Below are 17,557 nucleotides of genomic sequence, written 5' to 3'. Positions count from 1 at the left end.
CAGTAAGGAATACCACTCCCACTATTAAATTCTCATTGCCCTTTGTTCTGAAATAGGTGGTCAGAATACAGTCTCCTCAAAGGAAACTCTCAAGCATAGGATTTGCCTAACAAGAGCAAGTAACTGGTTCATCAAGTTCTGAAATCCTGCCTTCCTTCAGAGGGAGGAAAAGGCTCTGAGGTTAGATAAATGTATATCAGGGACCGTCTAGACAGTATTTGGTCCTGCCATGAGGGCAGGGGACTGGACTCGATGACCTCTCGAGGTCCCTTCCAGTCCTAGAGTCTATGAATCCCTCATTAGATACCTGGACAATTTTGCCACAAAGACCAATTTTGGAGGCAAGGGCAAAGAAAGAGTTAATAAGAATTCAGACAATCAGTATGAAATTAGATTACCTTTGCTTTATTATACAGTTACAAGAGTGGTAAAAATCAGTCAAAGACATCCAGATACTTTTTCTTTAGATACAAGGTTAAAGCTTGGTTCTATCTTGCTACATATAGAGCAGTAACATGTATCCGAGTGCCACAGCATGGCAACTGCTACAGCAGCGGTTTTCAGCTGGTGGCCCATGGACCCTCAGGGGTCTGCAGACTATGTCTAAGGGGTCCACGAAAGGTTGTTATAACAACAGAACAGTGTTTTTCAACTTGGGGTCTGCAGACTATGTCTAAGATTTCCAAAGGGGTCCACACCTCCATTTGAAATTTAGGGGCCCACAAAGGAAAAAAAGTTTAAAACCACTGTGCTATAGCACACAACAAAGATCCAAATCCCATCTGCCCCTTCTGTTGCTACTAGCTTTGTATCCACACATGAAAGTTAATCCAGAATAAGGTAGAGTGTGTGTGAATTTAAAGTGGATTAACTCTCTATATAGATACTTATCCCAGAATTAGCATGCCTTTTTCATGTTTATACTAATTCAGAACAAGGTACACTTATTCTGGAATAAGTGCATCTAGACATGGAGTTAATCAGGAATAGTTAACCCACAGTAAATTGCAGTGTTGTTGTAGCCATATCGGTCTCAGGATATTGGACAGACAAGATGGGTGAGGTAGTCTCTTTTATTGCATCAACTTCTGCTGATGAAAAAGACAAAACAACCTTTCAAGTTTACAGAGAGCTCTTCTTCAGGTCTGGGAAAGGTACTTTGAGTGTTATAGCTAAATATAAGGGTGGAACAGATAAGGAGTTAACACATGTTGCAAGAGACCATTCAAAGTGAAGTGGGCAGTTAACACCACTACAGTCACAGGACACAAGAATTAGTGGTTTACAGATAGTTATAATGGGCCACTGTAACTTCACATCCTATCTTATTCCGGATTAATTTTCACATGTGCAAACTCAAATACCACAACAGTGCACAAGATCATGTTCCGGGATACTTTAGTGCACTGTGGAATCATGGTGTCTAGAAAACCAAGAATGTTGTGAGCATGTCTGGAAACCATTATAGTAGAACCTCAGAGTTATGTACACCTTAGCAATGGAGGTTGTTCATAACTCAGAAATGTTCCAGAGTGGTAGCAAAAAGGAGGAGGAGTATTTGTGGCACCTTAGAGACTAACAAATTTATTTGAGCATAAGCTTTCATGGGCTAAAGCCCATTTCATCAGAGGCATTCAGTGGAAAATACAGTAGGAAGATATATAGATACACAAACAGAGAACATGAAAAAATGGGTGTTGCCATACCAACTCTAATGAGACTAATTGATTACGGTGGGCTATCATCAGCAGGAGAAAAAACGCTTGTAGTGATAATCAGGATGGCCCATTTCAAACAGTTGACAAGAAGGTGTGAGTAACAGTAGGGTGAAAATTAGCATGGGGAAATAGTTTAGTTTGTGTAATGACTCATCCACACCCAGTCTTTAGTCAAGCCTAATTTAATGGCGTCCATTTTGCAAATTCCAGTTCTGCAGTTTCTCCTTGTTAGTCTCTAAGGTGCCACAAGCACTCCTCGAGTTCTTTTTTCAGAAATGTTCGTAACTCAGAACAAAACATTATGGTTGTTATTTCAAAAGTTTACAACTGCACATTGACTTAATACAGCTTTGAAACTTGATGATGACAGTACAAAATGCTCCTCTCTTTTTTTTTTTTTTTTTTAGTTTATCTTTACCACTGTATTGTATTTGCCTTTTTTTTTTTTTTTGGACTTTGCTGCTGCCTGATTGTGTACTTCCAGTTCCAAATTAGGTTTGTTGTTGACTGGTCAGTTTGTAACTCTGGTGTTTGTAACTCTGAGGTTCTACTATATTCCCAGTACTGTAGCTGGGCCAATAATGAGACATACAGTATTTAATCTAGGGTTGCAGTGTGGGGGGAAGCCCTTGGATGGGAGGAAACCTGAATAAATGTGGCAGAGTTTGGGCTCATAAGGCAGGATCACTGCTCAGAAGACTTAACAACAAACTGGATTTGGATGTGACATGAAGGCATGAAACACGGGGGGTGGGGTGGGACAGGGCGGGGGACTACAAATAAAGAGAGCACTGGGAGGAAGAGGGGTGTCAACAGGGATTTGCAGGGCTTGGAAGTCGCAGAGACACAAGAGAAGCTGCAGGATATGCAAGGCTGGGAGCAATATGAGGCTTGCAGGTGAAATCCTGGGAATATCAGGGTTTTGAAATGAAAATGAGAGTGGGGGAAGATGTTCACAAAGGATCCCAAGCAGGGCTACAGAGGGATTTGCAAGGCTGGAAGCAGGCCTACTGTGAGGGTTCTAGAGATAGAGGATGTGTTGGGAGGTTGCCAGGCTAGGAACATCCATGAGATTTGCAAAGAATACAGGGGAGGGCTAAAAAGCTCAGTGCAGTTTGCAAGGGGCTGCTGGAGATCATGGAGCAGGCAGAAGGGCAGTGGGGTTTGTAGCCCCCCTAATCAGGAGGCTGTGGGTGGGCAGTATCAGGGGATCCTGAGAGAAGAAGGATTGTGAGAGGGATTCAGGGGGAGAGAGAGACGGGAGATCCTTGGGGGGAGGAGGAGGAGGAAGACTACAGGGGTGTGTTTTTGCAGGGGATAAGGGAGGAGGGTCGTGGGGGTATGTTTGCAGGAAATCTGGGCAAACAAGGAGGACTGTGGGAGGGTAGCAGGGGAGATGGAGCTACAGGGGATGGGGGAGTTGCAGGAAATCTCGGGGGGTGGGGAGGCTGCAGGAGATCACAGGGAGGAGAGACAAGCATGAGGATGTGTGGCAGGTGATGGGGGGGGGAATACAGGAGATCAGTGGTGGGCAACTGGTGTGGGGAGTTGTAGAGAATATGGGGTGGGAAGGGTCTGTTACAGGGATCTTGGACAGGGCAGTGCAGGGGATCCACGAGGTTGACAGCGGGAGGCTGCAGGGGATTTTTGGGGGGGAGGTGCATGCCAGGAGGTTTGCAGGAGATCAGGAGTAGCAGGAATTTTGCAGAGGGGGATTTACAGAAGATCTAGGAGGGACTAAGCAGTAGGAAGGACAATGTTGCAGGGAACCTGGGGTGGGGGCGTGTCCAGAGAGTGGAGGGGAGGATTTTCAGGGGATTTGGGATCCCAGGGAAGGTTGCAGAACAGGAAAGCACAGATGGTCCAGGGGCTGTTGCAAAGGTTCTGGAGAGACAGGGGTGGGGGAGTTGCAGAGAACCCCAGAGGAAGGTCTGCAGGACAGGGAAATGGAGGGGATTCCAGGGGAAAGGACAGGGATTGAGGGGGATGCCAGAGGATGGTATCCTGGGGGGCTGGAGGACAGGGCAGTGCAGGCGATCCAAGGGGTAGGGAGTAGCGGGAGAGGATTCTGGAGGTGCAGTGAGGGATGTTGCAGGAGATTCGGGAGGGGGGCAGTCTGCAGGACTGGGTGCAGAGGATGGGGGGAGAAGCAGCGAAGGGTTTAGAAGGGATTTGGGGCGGGGGATGGAGGACGAGGTGATACAGGGGAGGGTAGGCGGACAGGGGAGGGGGCAGCAGCAGGGGATTCGCGGGGGGGAGGAGATTTACAGGACAAGGCAGTGCAGGGGATCGGGGGGGGGGAGCAGGAGGGGATGCACAACACAGCGGTGTAGCGAATCCAACCGGGGACAAGCAGCAGGGGCGCAGCCAGGGGGAGCAGCGGGGGTGTTGCAGGAAGGCGCAGTGCATGTGCCCAGAATCCAAGTCGATGTGGCCAGGGACCCCTGCCTTTCCCAGGTCCCCTTCTGCACTTTGCGGGGTGCGCACCATTTCCCAACCCCCACCTCATGGGGTCCACAGGCGGGCATCGCGACTTCGACCCGATTGGCCCGCTGCCCCGCCCATCAGGCTGAAGCGCCACCCTAATACGCTTAAGGAGCACGCCCCGAGACACCGCGCGCCCGTTGGTCCGCCGCGCCGTCAGTCAGGTAGGAAGGCACCGCCCCTTCCCTAATACGGCTGACTCATTGACGGAGAAGACTGTCGCTCACACCTACCACACCCTCCCTCTTCCGCGCAGCTGGCACTGGTGCATCGTGCTGCCAGTCATACTACCTTAACCCCGCCCTCTCCCCTCCATTGGCCGGCTAGCCTGTACATCAGATATCGCGGGCCCGCCTCCTAACCCCTTTCATTTCATACAATGAGCCCCTATTCCCCCCGGGGTCCTCCCGCCCGAACAACCCGCTCCCCTAACTCAGCAAGCCTCCCGCCCGCCGGGTACCTGGGTACGAAGCGGGTCCGGCACGGCACCGACTCCCCCTTCTCGCAAGCCCTCAGAGCTGAGGCCGCTTCTGCGCAACGCCCGCCGCCCGCCAAAACAGCCCCCCCAGCGCGCAGGCGCCTGGGCCCCCGCACCGCGCATGCGCGGCCAATGCGCTCCCTCCCTCGTCCGTCTACACATGGGGACTCACTTGGGTTTCTCCCAGCGCATGCGCAGATGATTTCTTGCGGGCTGGTGCGTCTTTATTCCCTTTTCCGTGACGCTGCCAGGCAGGAGCACAGATCTGGACTGTTTCACAGGGTTAATGCTCGCGGACTAGTGCTAGTGACACAAATCAGGTCATTTCATTACTTCCCCCACAGTAATCGACACTCCCGCCTCACCGAATAATTGACAACGTAGCCCGCCAGTCAAACTCAAGGTTTGGCAGCAGCAGCCACCCATTGGGAAGTTAGAGCGTGATTGTCCGTCAGCGAACCAATCAGAGATGAGATACAGTCTTGAGAATCAAGTATCAGAGGGTAGCCGTGTTAGTCTGGATCTGTAAAAGCAGCAAAGAATCCTGTAGCACCTTGTTAGTCTATAAGGTGCCACAGGATTCTTTGCTGCTTTTAGTCTTGAGAATGGAGCGAGAAGACGTGGGGGGGGGGGAATGGACTCCCAATGAGATACGTTAATAGGCGGGACTTAGACCATTTTAGCCAGTAGATTGCCGCAGTGGGATAGTTCAAGGATCTACTACCAATGAGATGTGTCTGCCGGTCTTGGCTATCCAATCGGATAGGTGGGGGCGTGACCCGACCCTTCCGTCCAATGGGAGCCCGCGGAGGGCGGAGCACTAAGAGGGGGCGGTGGAGTGAGGCGGCGACGCTCTGGTCATTCAGCCCTTTCTGAATCGGCGCCTGACGAAGGCAGCATCGCGCGCGCAGCAGTCTGAGACGGAGGCCTGCACTCCTCCCGCCGCCATGTCCAAGTCCGAGGTGAGCCAGGCCCAGGGACTCCGGCCGCCATCTTCTCCACGCGGCCCTCCCCTGGCTCTGCTGCTCCGGAGCCCTCGGCGGCTCCTTACTGCTCTGGGGGCCTCTTCGGCTGCGGTCTAACGTACACGGCCCCTGCTTGCGTCTGTGGCGGTGCGCCTAATGCGCGTGCGCTACCGAGGGCGCCCCCCCCCTCCGAATTCGCGCATGCGCGGCCGTCTCACCCCATCGAGGCGGCCCTTTCGCGCATGCGCGGCGGGGACAAGTCTCTGGGCGTGGGCCCTCCCGCGTTCCGACTCCTCGCGCCTGCGCCCGCCTTTGTGCAGAACCCGAGCGGAGCTATGGCGGCCGGGCGAGCGGCGCGTGGCGGACATCGTGTGCGCGTGCGTGTCTGCGGGCCTCGCCCATCCCGCACGCGGGGCGCCTGGGCTCGGGGAGGGGGCAGGCCCGGTGGTCAGTCCCCCCCGTGGGAGGGGGGCTCAGTCCTGAGGGGCAGGAGCTGTGCTTCGCCTGGAAGCCATTGTGCAGGGGGGGGGGGGCGCCTGGAAGCCATTGTGCAGGGGGGGGGGGGCGCCTGGAAGCCATTGTGCAGGGGGGGGGGGCGCCTGGAAGCCATTGTGCAGGGGGGGGGGCGCCTGGAAGCCATTGTGCAGGGGGGGGGGCGCCTGGAAGCCATTGTGCAGGGGGGGGGGCGCCTGGAAGCCATTGTGCAGGGGGGGGGGAAGTGATGATCAGGTTGTGATGATCTCGGGGGGAGGGGGAGAGTTCCTGCTCCCCAGGCCTAGCCCAGTGCTCCCTTGGGGGCGGGTTCGCTCCAGGAGGCTGTGTGTGGTGTTTCCAACTCACACCTTGTTCTTCCTCTCTAGTCCCCTAAGGAACCCGAGCAGCTGCGCAAGCTCTTCATCGGTGGCCTGAGCTTCGAGACAACAGATGAGAGCCTTCGGGGCCACTTCGAGCAATGGGGCACGCTCACCGATTGCGTGGTGAGTGTCCTGGGCCCAAAGCCAGCTCAAGCCCTCTAGGGCTTCTTTGCTTGGGCAGAGCAGCTGTGTTATAATAACTTAGCAGCCTTCAAAATGGAGTAAAAAAGGTTTCCTTGCAAGGAGTGGGAAGGGAGCAAATAAACTTGTGTGTATTTGATATTAAAACTCGGAAGTGGGGGAAGGAATCTCATTCTGTGGCAGTACTGGGTTTTGATGCAGTGGGGAGGGATGAAGAATTTTGTTTTTTACTTATCAGTTAAATTACTGTTCCTAGATAGTGGAATATTATGTAAGTGGTCTAGATGCATACTTAGTGTTGCTCTGAAGGATTCACTGAACATAAAAGTGGCCATATTAGATCAGGCTAATGGTCCATCTAGCCTAGTATCCTGTCTTCCAACAGTGGTTGATGTCAAATGCTAGTTTAGAGGGAATTAACAGAACAGGACAATTATCAAGTGATCCATTCTGTCATCTAGTCCCAGATTCTGGCAGTCAGGTTTTCCGTAACTTGTAGGACAAAGCCAATGCTAAATAATAATCTTAGATGTTCCTTTGTTCTCATCTGTATGCTGGTTTGCTTGTTTCAGTTATTTACTTTGGTCACTAATAGAGATGTCATTTCTAGGTAATGAGAGATCCAAATACCAAGCGCTCCAGGGGCTTTGGGTTTGTTACATACTCTACAGTAGAAGAGGTTGATGCTGCCATGAATGCTAGACCACACAAAGTTGATGGCAGAGTGGTTGAACCAAAGAGGGCCGTATCCAGAGAGGTATGAATTGACATTTAGTCTAATCATGATGATTTTGTAGTCTTAAATTGTGTGTTCACGCACTGCTGAGATAGTGTTAAGTAGTCCTATGTGCTTGTGTAGGGAGTGGGATGAGGTTATTGTGAGTGGTTTGGCTATAATCAAAGGTTTAAACTGTGAAGAATAGCTCTCCTTCTCTTCATGGGTTGGGGGAGCAACGCTCCCCTCGCACAAAGCTCCCCTTACGTTAATCATGCTGGCTGTAACTGTCAATGCACTGGTGCCAGCCAAAACATGCCCCCCCACCCCCACAGTACTAATGTCAATGGCATGGATGGGGTGAGCAAACTATGGCCTGTGGGCCAATTTAATCCAGCCCGCAGATCCTATTGGCCAGGAACTGACCAATGGGAGATGCAGGGTGGTGCTGCCCTGCCTCCATGTATAAGTGGGAGGGGGGACATGCCACTGCTTCAAGGAGGTGCTTGAGGTAATGGCTGCCCAGAGCCTGCACCCCGAGTCCCTCCTGTGCCCCTGCCCGTGTCTTCCTCCTACTCTCTGAATCCCTCAGTCCCAGCCCAGAGCACCCTCCTGCACCCAAACCCCACACCTTCAGCCCCACCCCGGAGCCCACACCTCTAGCCAGAATCCTCACCCCCCCCCAGCCCAGAGCACCCCCCTCCCCCCCCGCATGCTGGATTCCTCATTTCTGGCCCCACCCCAGAGTTTGCACCCCAAACCCAATTTTGTGAATATTCGTGGCATGCCAGACAATTTCCATACCCAGATGTGGCCCTCGGGCCAAAAAGTCTGTCCATCCCTGCCATAGATGGCATGATTCTGCTTTCAGAATTTCAGTACCATTAGTCACTCACTACAGTTGATTGTGAAGGGGGACAAAATTTCGTTTGTGCACTAGCCTTTAACTTCTTTTCGCAGTCGAGGTGCACAACTATGCATATTGGCTCTCTTTGTTTCAGCCATGGGAGCCTTGCAGTTCAGCCCAGTGTATGAGGCGTCCTAAATTTGTACATCTCAGATAATACTTCATATTGTCCTATTCTATCCTGCATAGGACTCTCAGAGGCCTGGAGCTCACCTGACAGTGAAGAAAATCTTTGTTGGTGGGATTAAGGAAGACACAGAGGAGCACCACCTGAGAGACTACTTTGAACAGTATGGCAAAATCGAAGTGATTGAGATCATGACAGACCGTGGCAGTGGCAAGAAGAGAGGCTTTGCGTTTGTCACCTTTGATGACCACGACTCGGTGGACAAGATTGTTAGTAAGTATCCCAGGGAGCCTATTACACAAAGCTCTGCAAACCAGCAAAGAATCGATAATATTTCAATGGGAATTGTCCTTGGCTTAAAATCAGGATGCAGGTGTGGACGTAACAGTTAATGACAACCTAGTAATGTCTGATTCTTCTCTTTCAGTTCAGAAGTATCACACTGTGAATGGCCACAACTGCGAAGTGAGGAAAGCACTGTCAAAGCAAGAAATGGCCAGTGCTTCGTCCAGCCAAAGAGGTGAGGACAGTTTCTATAAATGAGTGTGAAATTAATCCCAAACAGACCCTTGATGATTAGCCGTGCCTTTCACAAACACCGCTCTCTCTTTTAGGTCGCAGTGGCTCTGGGAACTTCAGTGGTGGCGGCCGTGGAGGTGGATTTGGCGGAAATGACAACTTTAACCGTGGCAGCAACTTCAGTGGTCGGGGTAAGTGACTTAAGGGATCCTTCTAACTAAAATTAAAAGGGTACTGTCAGGCTAACAAAACTAAAGTTTTAGCCCATAGGTTAACACACCTGCGGCTGCAGTTCTGGCTATTGATTTTATTTGTTGATTTGGACATTGGACTAAGTGCAATTCTCCTTTCTTGACTCTTGGATTCCAACATGGTACAAGGGCTCATTCAGGCAGAGCTTGGAATCCCTGTCTCCATCAATTTATACAGCTGCTTCATTCTGTAAAACTGGCTTACAAAAACGTGTGCCCTGGGCGCCAGCACCTGACAGTGTCCCTTCCCGGATAGACTGAACACAAAGGTTTGTTCTTTTCAGGTGGGTTTGGTGGCAGCCGCGGTGGTGGCTATGGAGGCAGTGGAGACGGCTATAATGGATTTAGCAATGAGGGTAAGGCCAAAGCATAACTTTACTGACTGTCGGCACCCAGGTTGCCTTGTTTCCAGGCTCAAAGATGCTACGCCCATGAAGAAGCACTGGTGATATGAGGAAAGTGACTAAACTCCAACCCCTTGGCCTGACGGAAAGGCTGATTCAAACTGACTACAGCATGGACCCAACTGGATCCGTCCAGATAGAATAATTGTGTTGAGCTTGTCACATTGATTGATTGGTCACAAATTTTCTATGCACAATCATTGGTTTACCAAAGTGCATGCTGTGATCAGTTCTTTGGGGAGTTCCAGATTCCATCAGTGAACTGTCGGTTGTGCAGTGCTGGAGTTCAGCAGCCTGGTTGTTATTTTGTAGGTTATGGTGGTGGCGGCGGTGGCCCTAGCTACTCTGGTGGGAGCAGAGGCTACGGTGGCAGTGGCAACTACGATGGCTATAACAACGGAGGTGGTGGCTTTGGCAGTGGCAGTGGAGGTAAGTATCACTTCAGTGTCACTAAGGGACCTTGTTCAGAAGTGGACTATTTGGCTTTCAAACAGCAACGCCAGTTCTTTCCACTGTGCTACAGTTTCATGGCAAAAGCCTTTATTGCTAGTAGACCGACATGGGGCATAATTTCCTAAGCTAACTCAACCTTGCCGTTGCCATATGGCTTGTTGCACCTCCTGTTTCCTAAAATTCCATTCTGTATCCTCTCAGCCTTGGGCCATCTTACTCCCTCCCCTGGCACGTTGCACAGGCAAGACAACCTCCTTGCTCTGGAGACTGCCCTTGACTTCTCAAAATGGTGCTGCAAAAACTGCCTTTCAGCCGGATGCCCTGCACAGTGTGCTATTGCTGAGAAGGGCAGGCTGTGATTTGGGATGCCTATCGCTTGTTCTACTCTAGGAAGCAGCTTTGGAGGTGGCGGAAACTACAATGACTTCGGCAGTTATAACAACCAATCTTCAAACTTTGGCCCTATGAAAGGAGGGAACTTCGGAGGCAGGAGTTCTGGTCCATACAGCAGTGGTGGTGAGTCTCAGAATAAGGGGCCTGTCCTTGTAAAGGAGGGAGTAGGTGTGAGAGAAGCCAAAGCCAGTACCATGATGCCACACTTGTGGTACAAGCTTGAAATCTACCTGCCTAGTATCTGTAATTACCTAATTTTAACCATGGGAACAGTCACTAGCCCACAGTTAAAAAGGAAAGCTGACATGAAAATATCCTTTGTCCATTTAACGTCACACAGGCTTAACTTGCTGTGATTGTAGTAAATCAAATGGAGTTCTAGCTGAATATCACCACTTGAATATCCAGCAGGAACAAACTGATGCTTCAGAATATGCTTAATTGCAGACATTCACACATACAGTTGGGATCAAATGCAGTCCTGTGCAATTGTGGCTTACCTGAATCTAATCCACTGCCCTACCTTGCTGTCAGGTTGGCCAAACCCTCAGTCTGTGTTTGTTTGCTATAACATAGGGGTTCTCAAACGGGGGGTCCGGGCCCCTCAGGTGGTTGCGCTGTTACTACATTGGGGTGGGGGGATTGTAAGCTGTCAGCCTCCACCCCAAACCCTGCTTTGTTGCCAGCATTTATAATGGTGTTTAAATATATAAAAAGTGTTTTTAATTTATAGGGGGGGTCGCACTTGGAGGCTTGCTATCTGAAAGGGGTCACCAGAACAAAAGTTTGAGACCCACTGCTATAACGCCATCTCCAATTGCTCTCTCAGGTGGCTACGGTGGCTCCAGTAGTGGCGGTAGTTATGGAGGTGGGCGAAGGTTTTAACTGCCAGGTAAGTGTCTGGACATTGCATCTCTCAGTCAAACGTGTCATGCTAGTGAATCAGTAACAGTAAATAATGTAGCTGAGCAAGTACCCAGTAAAAAGACTTAATTTCAGTAAAATGTGGATGTTTAAGCTAATATTCAGATCAGCTGTCTGTGGGAACGAACTTGCTGTTGGATTGTAGCCTTGAGTCTAAATGTGTTTAGATTAACAACTTTATTCCATATTATTCAACAGGAAACAAAGCTTAGCAGGAGAGGAGAGCCAGAGAAGGGACAGGGAAGCTACAGGTTACAACAGTTGTGAACTCAGCCAAACACAGTTGTGGCAGGGTGTAGCTGCTACATGAAGACATGTTAGACAAACTCTCCTTTGCAAACATAAGGACTGTATTTGTGACTAATTGTATAACAGGTTATTTTAGTTTCTGTTCTGTGGAAAGTGCAAAGCATTCCAATAAGGGTTTTTATGTAGAATTAATTTTATTTTTTTCCGCACCCATGCTGTTGATTGCTAATTGTAATAGACTGATCATGACGCTGAATAAATGTGTCTTTTTTTAAATGTGCTGTGTAAGTTAGTCTGATATAAGTCAATTGAATGCCATCCTAGCTATCTGAATGCTGCAGTACCTGCCCGTAACTAGACCAGGTATAGCTCAGCTATAGTCCACTGGGCAGAGACAGTCGTTTGTGGGCCATGTCAGGACTCCTGAGCTGGGTCCTGAATATTAATGCCAGAGGCTGTGTGCATTAGCAACTTCGCAGCTGTAACCACCAATGGAATTTGTAGATTTAGTTGTGCTGCCTCTGTGTAACCCTTGTAGACAGGACTTGGGTATCCAGCTACCACAGATGCAGCTGTTGGTGAATTACAGCTGCGAAGTCTGCTGGTGTAGATGGGTCCAGAGACTGTCTTAGAGCAAACAAAAGGGGCTAATTCCTCGCATGGTGCATATATCCATGTAAACCCTTTCTCAGCAAACAAGATTAACTTGCCTGAACAAAATATGACAGGATGCTGCTCTATACAAGAACAAAAGTCAGTTGCTGTTGAGTAGCTAGGGCTGTAAACTGAAGTGTAGTGGACCGGTCCCTGCCAGCCAAAATTTCCCATAAAACTGACCCTGGGCTATCTCACAAAGGTAGGGGGATTAACTCTCACTGGCATGGATCTTCTGTCCAGCTAACCAAACCCTAATGGCTGGCAGAAGTTGGAACTAAAACTCCTTTTCAACTTTTGGAAAAGGAAGAGCAATTTTAAAACCCAGCTCTGGCAGTGAGGGGGGTGGAGGCCTAGTTCTGCTGAGAAGCACACCCCAAATTCACAGCAAGCGGCAGGAGATACTAATGGAAGCCAATCTAGATGGCTGTGAAATCTTACCTGTGTAATGATAAAGGAAAGCTGAGTGCATCCAGGGTTACTTTGAAAGCAAGCTGCTCTTCTGTTTCTCTCAAAGCTGTCCAGCTCAGATGCCTATGTTAAATGTTTCCACCAGCTAGACAGTGGCATCATGACCGTAAGTGTGGCAGAATCGTGACACTGGATCAGCTTGGGCCTCATGCTGGGAAAGTTGCACTGCATTTTTTCTTAACACAAGTGTTCAGCAAAAGGGTTGATTCTCAAATACAGCTGCCAGCTTTGAGAAACAGTTGAAGTTTCTCAGACTGCTGAAATCAGACTCTGGTCTCTGCCTCTTCTAAGCACTGAGTGGGTTCTGCTGAAGTTATCTGAACAAACGGTCGCCTCTTGATATGAGGCATTTTTTGACTGATGCAGTGTCATTCCATTGCAGTTTTAAACCTGTGTATAAACATAGACACCCAACTGCTGTAACTGAGTCTCACTTTTTTTGTTTTTAAACTGGTTGGTAACTAACGGCCTCAGCCTGTTTTTAAAGGGGAACTGCAGAGGAAGAAACTGACCCTAGGCAATAGCCCCAAAACGTAAACTGCTCCTCGTTGGGAATATCAGATCTTTGCTGGCATATAAGAGAGGGCTGGAGATGAGGTGGGATGAACCAGCTTCCCCAGCCCTGTAATTTGAGGAACATTAAAATCTTACTGCTTGTGTTTAAAGGTTTACATTTCAACTGCTGAAGTAGTTGGGATAAAAACTCTGACCTGGCACCCCCTTCTGTTCTAAGCCTCCAACACAGTGAAGACCTGAGCTTTCTAATGTAAATGAGTAAAATGTCCGCTCTGCAGTTGCCCTCTAATGCAGACTGCAGACGAGTGCTGCTGTTTCCTACAGCTGCTTAAAAGCATAGCTTTAGTTTCCTTCTGTTTGCTGCGTTGCAGAACACGGGAGTCACTGAGAGCTCTCAGTTCTTATTCTTGTATTTCAAATCAAGGCATTCACTTGTGATCTCAATTCTCTGATAAAGAGCAACTTAGCCCCATGGTAACTGTTTGAAGCAGGCCTGTCTCTAAATCATGTTGGCATATTTCTAACAGATCTCTTCAGCTGAATGATTATGAAGTGTATTAATGTGGAATGCAAAACAAAAAAAATTTTTAGTTCCATTGGGTTTTGTGGCTGAGTTTGCAATAGCAGGTGGATCCTAAACTTATTGAGGGAGACAAGAGACCTCAGGATTCATGGCGTATACTCTTGGCATGGCTTGATAACGTTGAGGACATGGTAGCATACCACAACAGAGGAAGGCACTCCAGGAGCCAAGAACTAAGTAGCTTAAAGATCCAGGAGACATGCAGATGTTGAGCTACTAGGAGCTGCTAGCAAGCATAGCACGAATGGCTTCGAGTTCAGACACTTCTACAGCTGAGAGAGAGTAGACACTTGTGTGTGGAGTCCAGTGTACACAGATAAGCCAGGTGCAGGCTCTGCACTCTAGGAGGGAGTGGAGTGGAGTATCAGTGACCATCGAAGGAGGCAGACAAGAGTAAAGATCCTTGCTCTTAGGACTAGCAGTCAGATCCAGAAGGCAAGGTTTTATTACTGTGCTTGTAGGTAAGAACAGATTTTACTTACGTCCATATGGTTTTGCCTGAAATTAATTTGTCAAGTACTTTGCTAAAGCTTTGTGTAATGAACCCAAGTAGTCAGGCTAGCTGTCTTGAAATCTACAAGATGGGCTTTTTAAAGTTGCCCAGTGCTGTAAGTGCAAGCACCAGATGGCTGGAATACAGTGACTTTAAATTACTCTGTCACTGGCCTGAAAGTAATGCTCACCAATCTATTTGTGGCACGTTCATTCTCAATTCACTACCTCTCATTCTATTGCCATTATTATTGGAGCTGCTTAATGTTTACCCACTTGCTTAGCACTGCAGTCCAGATTCTGTGAACTGCCTTAGTGCCCTGTCAGTGCCTTTCAGAGGGCACTCAAATTGGCCAGCAGTTAACTCTTTAAATTGCAATGGGGGTGGTCATGCAGGGTAGCTTTTAAATGTCCTGGGGAGCAGCTATGCTGGAAAATCTAATGTTTGCCTTCACTTTTATAGGAGGAAATGCCCAGTGCTAAGCCTGCCCTCTAAACTAGAGGACTCCATGTACATCTGCAGTGGCTGCTTTTAAAAGGTGAGATCTGTGGGGGGGGTTTCTCATTGTAGGCCACTCTGTTCATTACTGCTGTTAATGCCTGGTGTCTTCTCTTCATGGCTTTAGTATGCTTTGTTGGGAAAGCTACCTCGATTGGGCCTGGGGTAGATTTCAACCCTCAAACAGGAATAAGGGATGTGGCCTTGTCTAGTGTGAAGCAATTTAGAAGCCCACACAAAGCAGCAGACCAACTAGTGATCCCAAATGACTTGTGGTAATGTCTGCTCTCTACTCACGTGTTCTCTCACTTCCTTGCAATACTTTCTCTTATCTAGCCGGAAGCCCAGCTGATGTCTCCATGGAGAGTTGCGGAGCTACTGTGTAGCTGTGTTTCTTGTTCATATTTGAACGCATCTTTTTAAATAAAAAATATTTTTTTTACAATAAAGCTGTTGTGTCTGAAAGTTTTAACTTTTTTAAAAAAGCACCGCAAACCTCAGTCTTGACCTAGTACTCCATTGTGCAAGGTGCTGTACAGACGCACAACAAAGACTATCCCTACCCTAACAAGCTAAATATGAAACAAAAAGAGGAAGCAATGAGGCACTGCTGGTCAACATGAGACAATTGATGTAGCACAGTAGCTGCTTGGCCACTGCCAAGGTTATGTGAACAAAGGAAAGACTGTGAGGTGCCCCTCCCAAGCAGGATAGGCAGGGTGGGGGGAGGGTGGCTTGACTGAAATTCTGACAAATGGATAATGAAAGGCTGCCATCATTAGGCAATGAGAGGTGGGGAGCTGCTATCTCCATAGTGTATGAGATGATGGCCAGACAGGTAGGCTGTGAGTGGCCATGGAAGTGAAGGCAAGTAGTTTGTTTGATGTGAGGGGAAACGGAGTCAGTGGAAGGATGCAGAGGTGACACAGTCAAAGCAACAGGCTAGGACTGACTTGTATAGCAGCATTTTGAATGGATGTGAGCAGGATGAGCTAGCATTCGTCAAGGCCCCACAAAAGGATATTGTAGTAATTGAGGTGCAAGATGAGAACCTGGATGAGAATTTTTCCCCTGTATCCACACAGCAAGTTCTTATCTTTCACAGCAAGAATCAGCAGGATGTGATGCTCTAGAGAGTGCTGGGGTGAAGATGATACCCAGGTTATGGGCTTGAGTGGTGGAGGTATCCATAGTGATGGGGAGGTCTGTCTTGTTCACCCTGAGCTTAAGCATTGCTGGACACCCATGAGATCTTGGACACATGCCGAAGTGTTAATTTGGCCAGAAGACCCCTCTGGTGTAAAAAGGCAGGTCTGTGAATCATCTGTATAGAGGTTGTACTTGTGGATGGGATGGTGTGGAGCAGGAAGAGAGGGGGGACCCAGAATGCTGCCTTAGGAATCCCCATAGAAAGTTGAGGGGATGAGGAGAATCCTTGAAACCTGCTGAACGAGTGATTAGAGGGGGAGGAGCCATGGGAAGACAAGATATTGAGAAGTGATCCACTTAGGAAGGAGCAGTCATTTGCACACATACAAAATGGGAAATGGCTGCCTAGGAAGGAGTAGTGGAAAGGGATCTGGGGGTCATGCTGGATCACAGGCTAAACATGAGTCAACAGTGTAACACTGTTGCAAAAAAGCAAATATTCTGGGATGTATTAGGAGTATTGTAAACAAGACACGAGAAGTAATTCTGCTCTATTCCACGGATTAGGCCTCAACTGGAGTATTGTGTCCAGTTCTGGGTGTCACACTTCAGGAAAGATGTGGACAAATTGGAGAGAGTCCAGAGAAGAGCAGCAAAAATGTTTAAAGGTCTGGAAAACACAAGGGAAGATTGAAAAAATTGGGTTTGTTTAGGCTGGAGAAGACGGGGGGGTTAGAAGTTAGAAGTTGCCGACCCCTGGTCTAGATAATACTTAGTGCTGGCCTTGAGTGCAGGGGACTGGCCTCTCGAGGTCCCTTCCAGTTCTATGATTCTGTGAGAGCTTTGAGTGGCTGTGGGGTAGAAACTGGATTGGAGAGAGTCTAGGATGGTGGGAACCCCCAGAGAGAGCGTGTTGGATGTGGTCAGAGAAGCAAAGGGTCACTGACATGGGAGATGCTAAGAGCTTGTCTACTGATTAACACATGTGTCCTAGCTCACTGTTGCTTCCTTTCTCATTTTACCATCTAATTATTAAATAAATCATTTAGAATATAAATGTTGTACTTGCATTTCAGCACGTGGTATTCAGAGCAGTATAAACAAGTAATTGTATGAAATTTTAGTCTGTGCTAACTTTGCTAGTGCTTTTTATATAGCCTGCTGTAAAACTAGACAAATCTAGATGAGTTGATGTACCCCCTGGAAGACCTGTGTACCCCCAGGGCTAAGTGTCCCCCTGGTTGAGAACCACTGCCCCAGAGCGTGTCTGTAGCAGGAGGGGAGTGAGGCAGAGGTGTAGGCCAAGGGAGGGGCAAAAAGAACAGCAGTGGGTGGAATGAGCTGACTGGGCCAAGTGGAGAAGGGAATAGAAACCTGGGGTGGGGAATGTTATTGCAGTCTACATCGTCAGTCTTCCCAAAGGTTCTGTGCTGTTTCAGCAGAGTTTGAGTCCTACCCCAGCTGCTCTCCGGTCCCTTGCACCGTCACTGGCTCTTCACTGACACGGCATGATTTGAAACATCCCAAATTTAGAGAGACTTAGGCCTGGTCTATACTGGGGGAGGGGATCGATCTAAGTTATGCAACTTCAGCTACGTGAATAACGTAGCT

General features: G+C 48.7%; 2 protein-coding genes across 10 annotated transcripts in view; one reads left to right on the top strand and one right to left on the bottom strand.

The window, feature by feature from the left end:
- CBX5 (chromobox 5) overlaps positions 1-5,027 on the bottom strand; it is a 56,535-nt gene extending 51,508 nt beyond the window's left edge. The window contains exon 1 of one of the 3 annotated variants that reach the window (XM_030554415.1): positions 4,853-5,027. The gene's annotated coding sequence lies outside the window, so the exon portion shown is untranslated. Of the gene's footprint in view, positions 1-4,662; positions 4,782-4,852 lie in introns of those variants that run through there. The other 2 variants (XM_030554414.1, XM_030554412.1) reach the window with 2 other exon arrangements.
- Positions 5,028-5,535: 508 nt separating this feature from the next.
- Positions 5,536-15,246, top strand: HNRNPA1 (heterogeneous nuclear ribonucleoprotein A1). Of its 7 annotated transcripts, none has more exons than XR_003999385.1 (12): positions 5,661-6,022; positions 6,506-6,622; positions 7,251-7,397; positions 8,452-8,662; positions 8,817-8,909; positions 9,004-9,099; positions 9,444-9,515; positions 9,876-9,992; positions 10,407-10,532; positions 11,143-11,301; positions 14,762-14,837; positions 15,134-15,246. XR_003999385.1 is itself a non-coding variant. In XM_030554403.1 (11 exons), exons 1-10 carry the CDS (start codon positions 5,628-5,630, stop codon positions 11,292-11,294), a joined length of 1,146 nt encoding a protein of 381 aa, XP_030410263.1. In that variant the 5' UTR covers positions 5,536-5,627; the 3' UTR covers positions 11,295-11,301; positions 11,532-11,862. The 7 variants fall into 7 exon arrangements, 5 of the variants coding, with proteins under 5 accessions (XP_030410263.1, XP_030410264.1, XP_030410261.1 ...); XR_003999386.1 differs by having other exon boundaries at positions 5,873-6,022; positions 11,239-11,301; positions 15,134-15,242; XM_030554403.1 differs by lacking the exons at positions 5,661-6,022; positions 14,762-14,837; positions 15,134-15,246 and adding exons at positions 5,536-5,642; positions 11,532-11,862.
- Positions 15,247-17,557: the final 2,311 nt, after the last annotated feature.

Source organism: Gopherus evgoodei, chromosome 3, assembly GCF_007399415.2.
Source record: "Gopherus evgoodei ecotype Sinaloan lineage chromosome 3, rGopEvg1_v1.p, whole genome shotgun sequence".
NCBI lineage: Eukaryota > Metazoa > Chordata > Testudines > Testudinidae > Gopherus > Gopherus evgoodei.
This window is presented reverse-complemented; position numbering and strand designations above follow the sequence as displayed.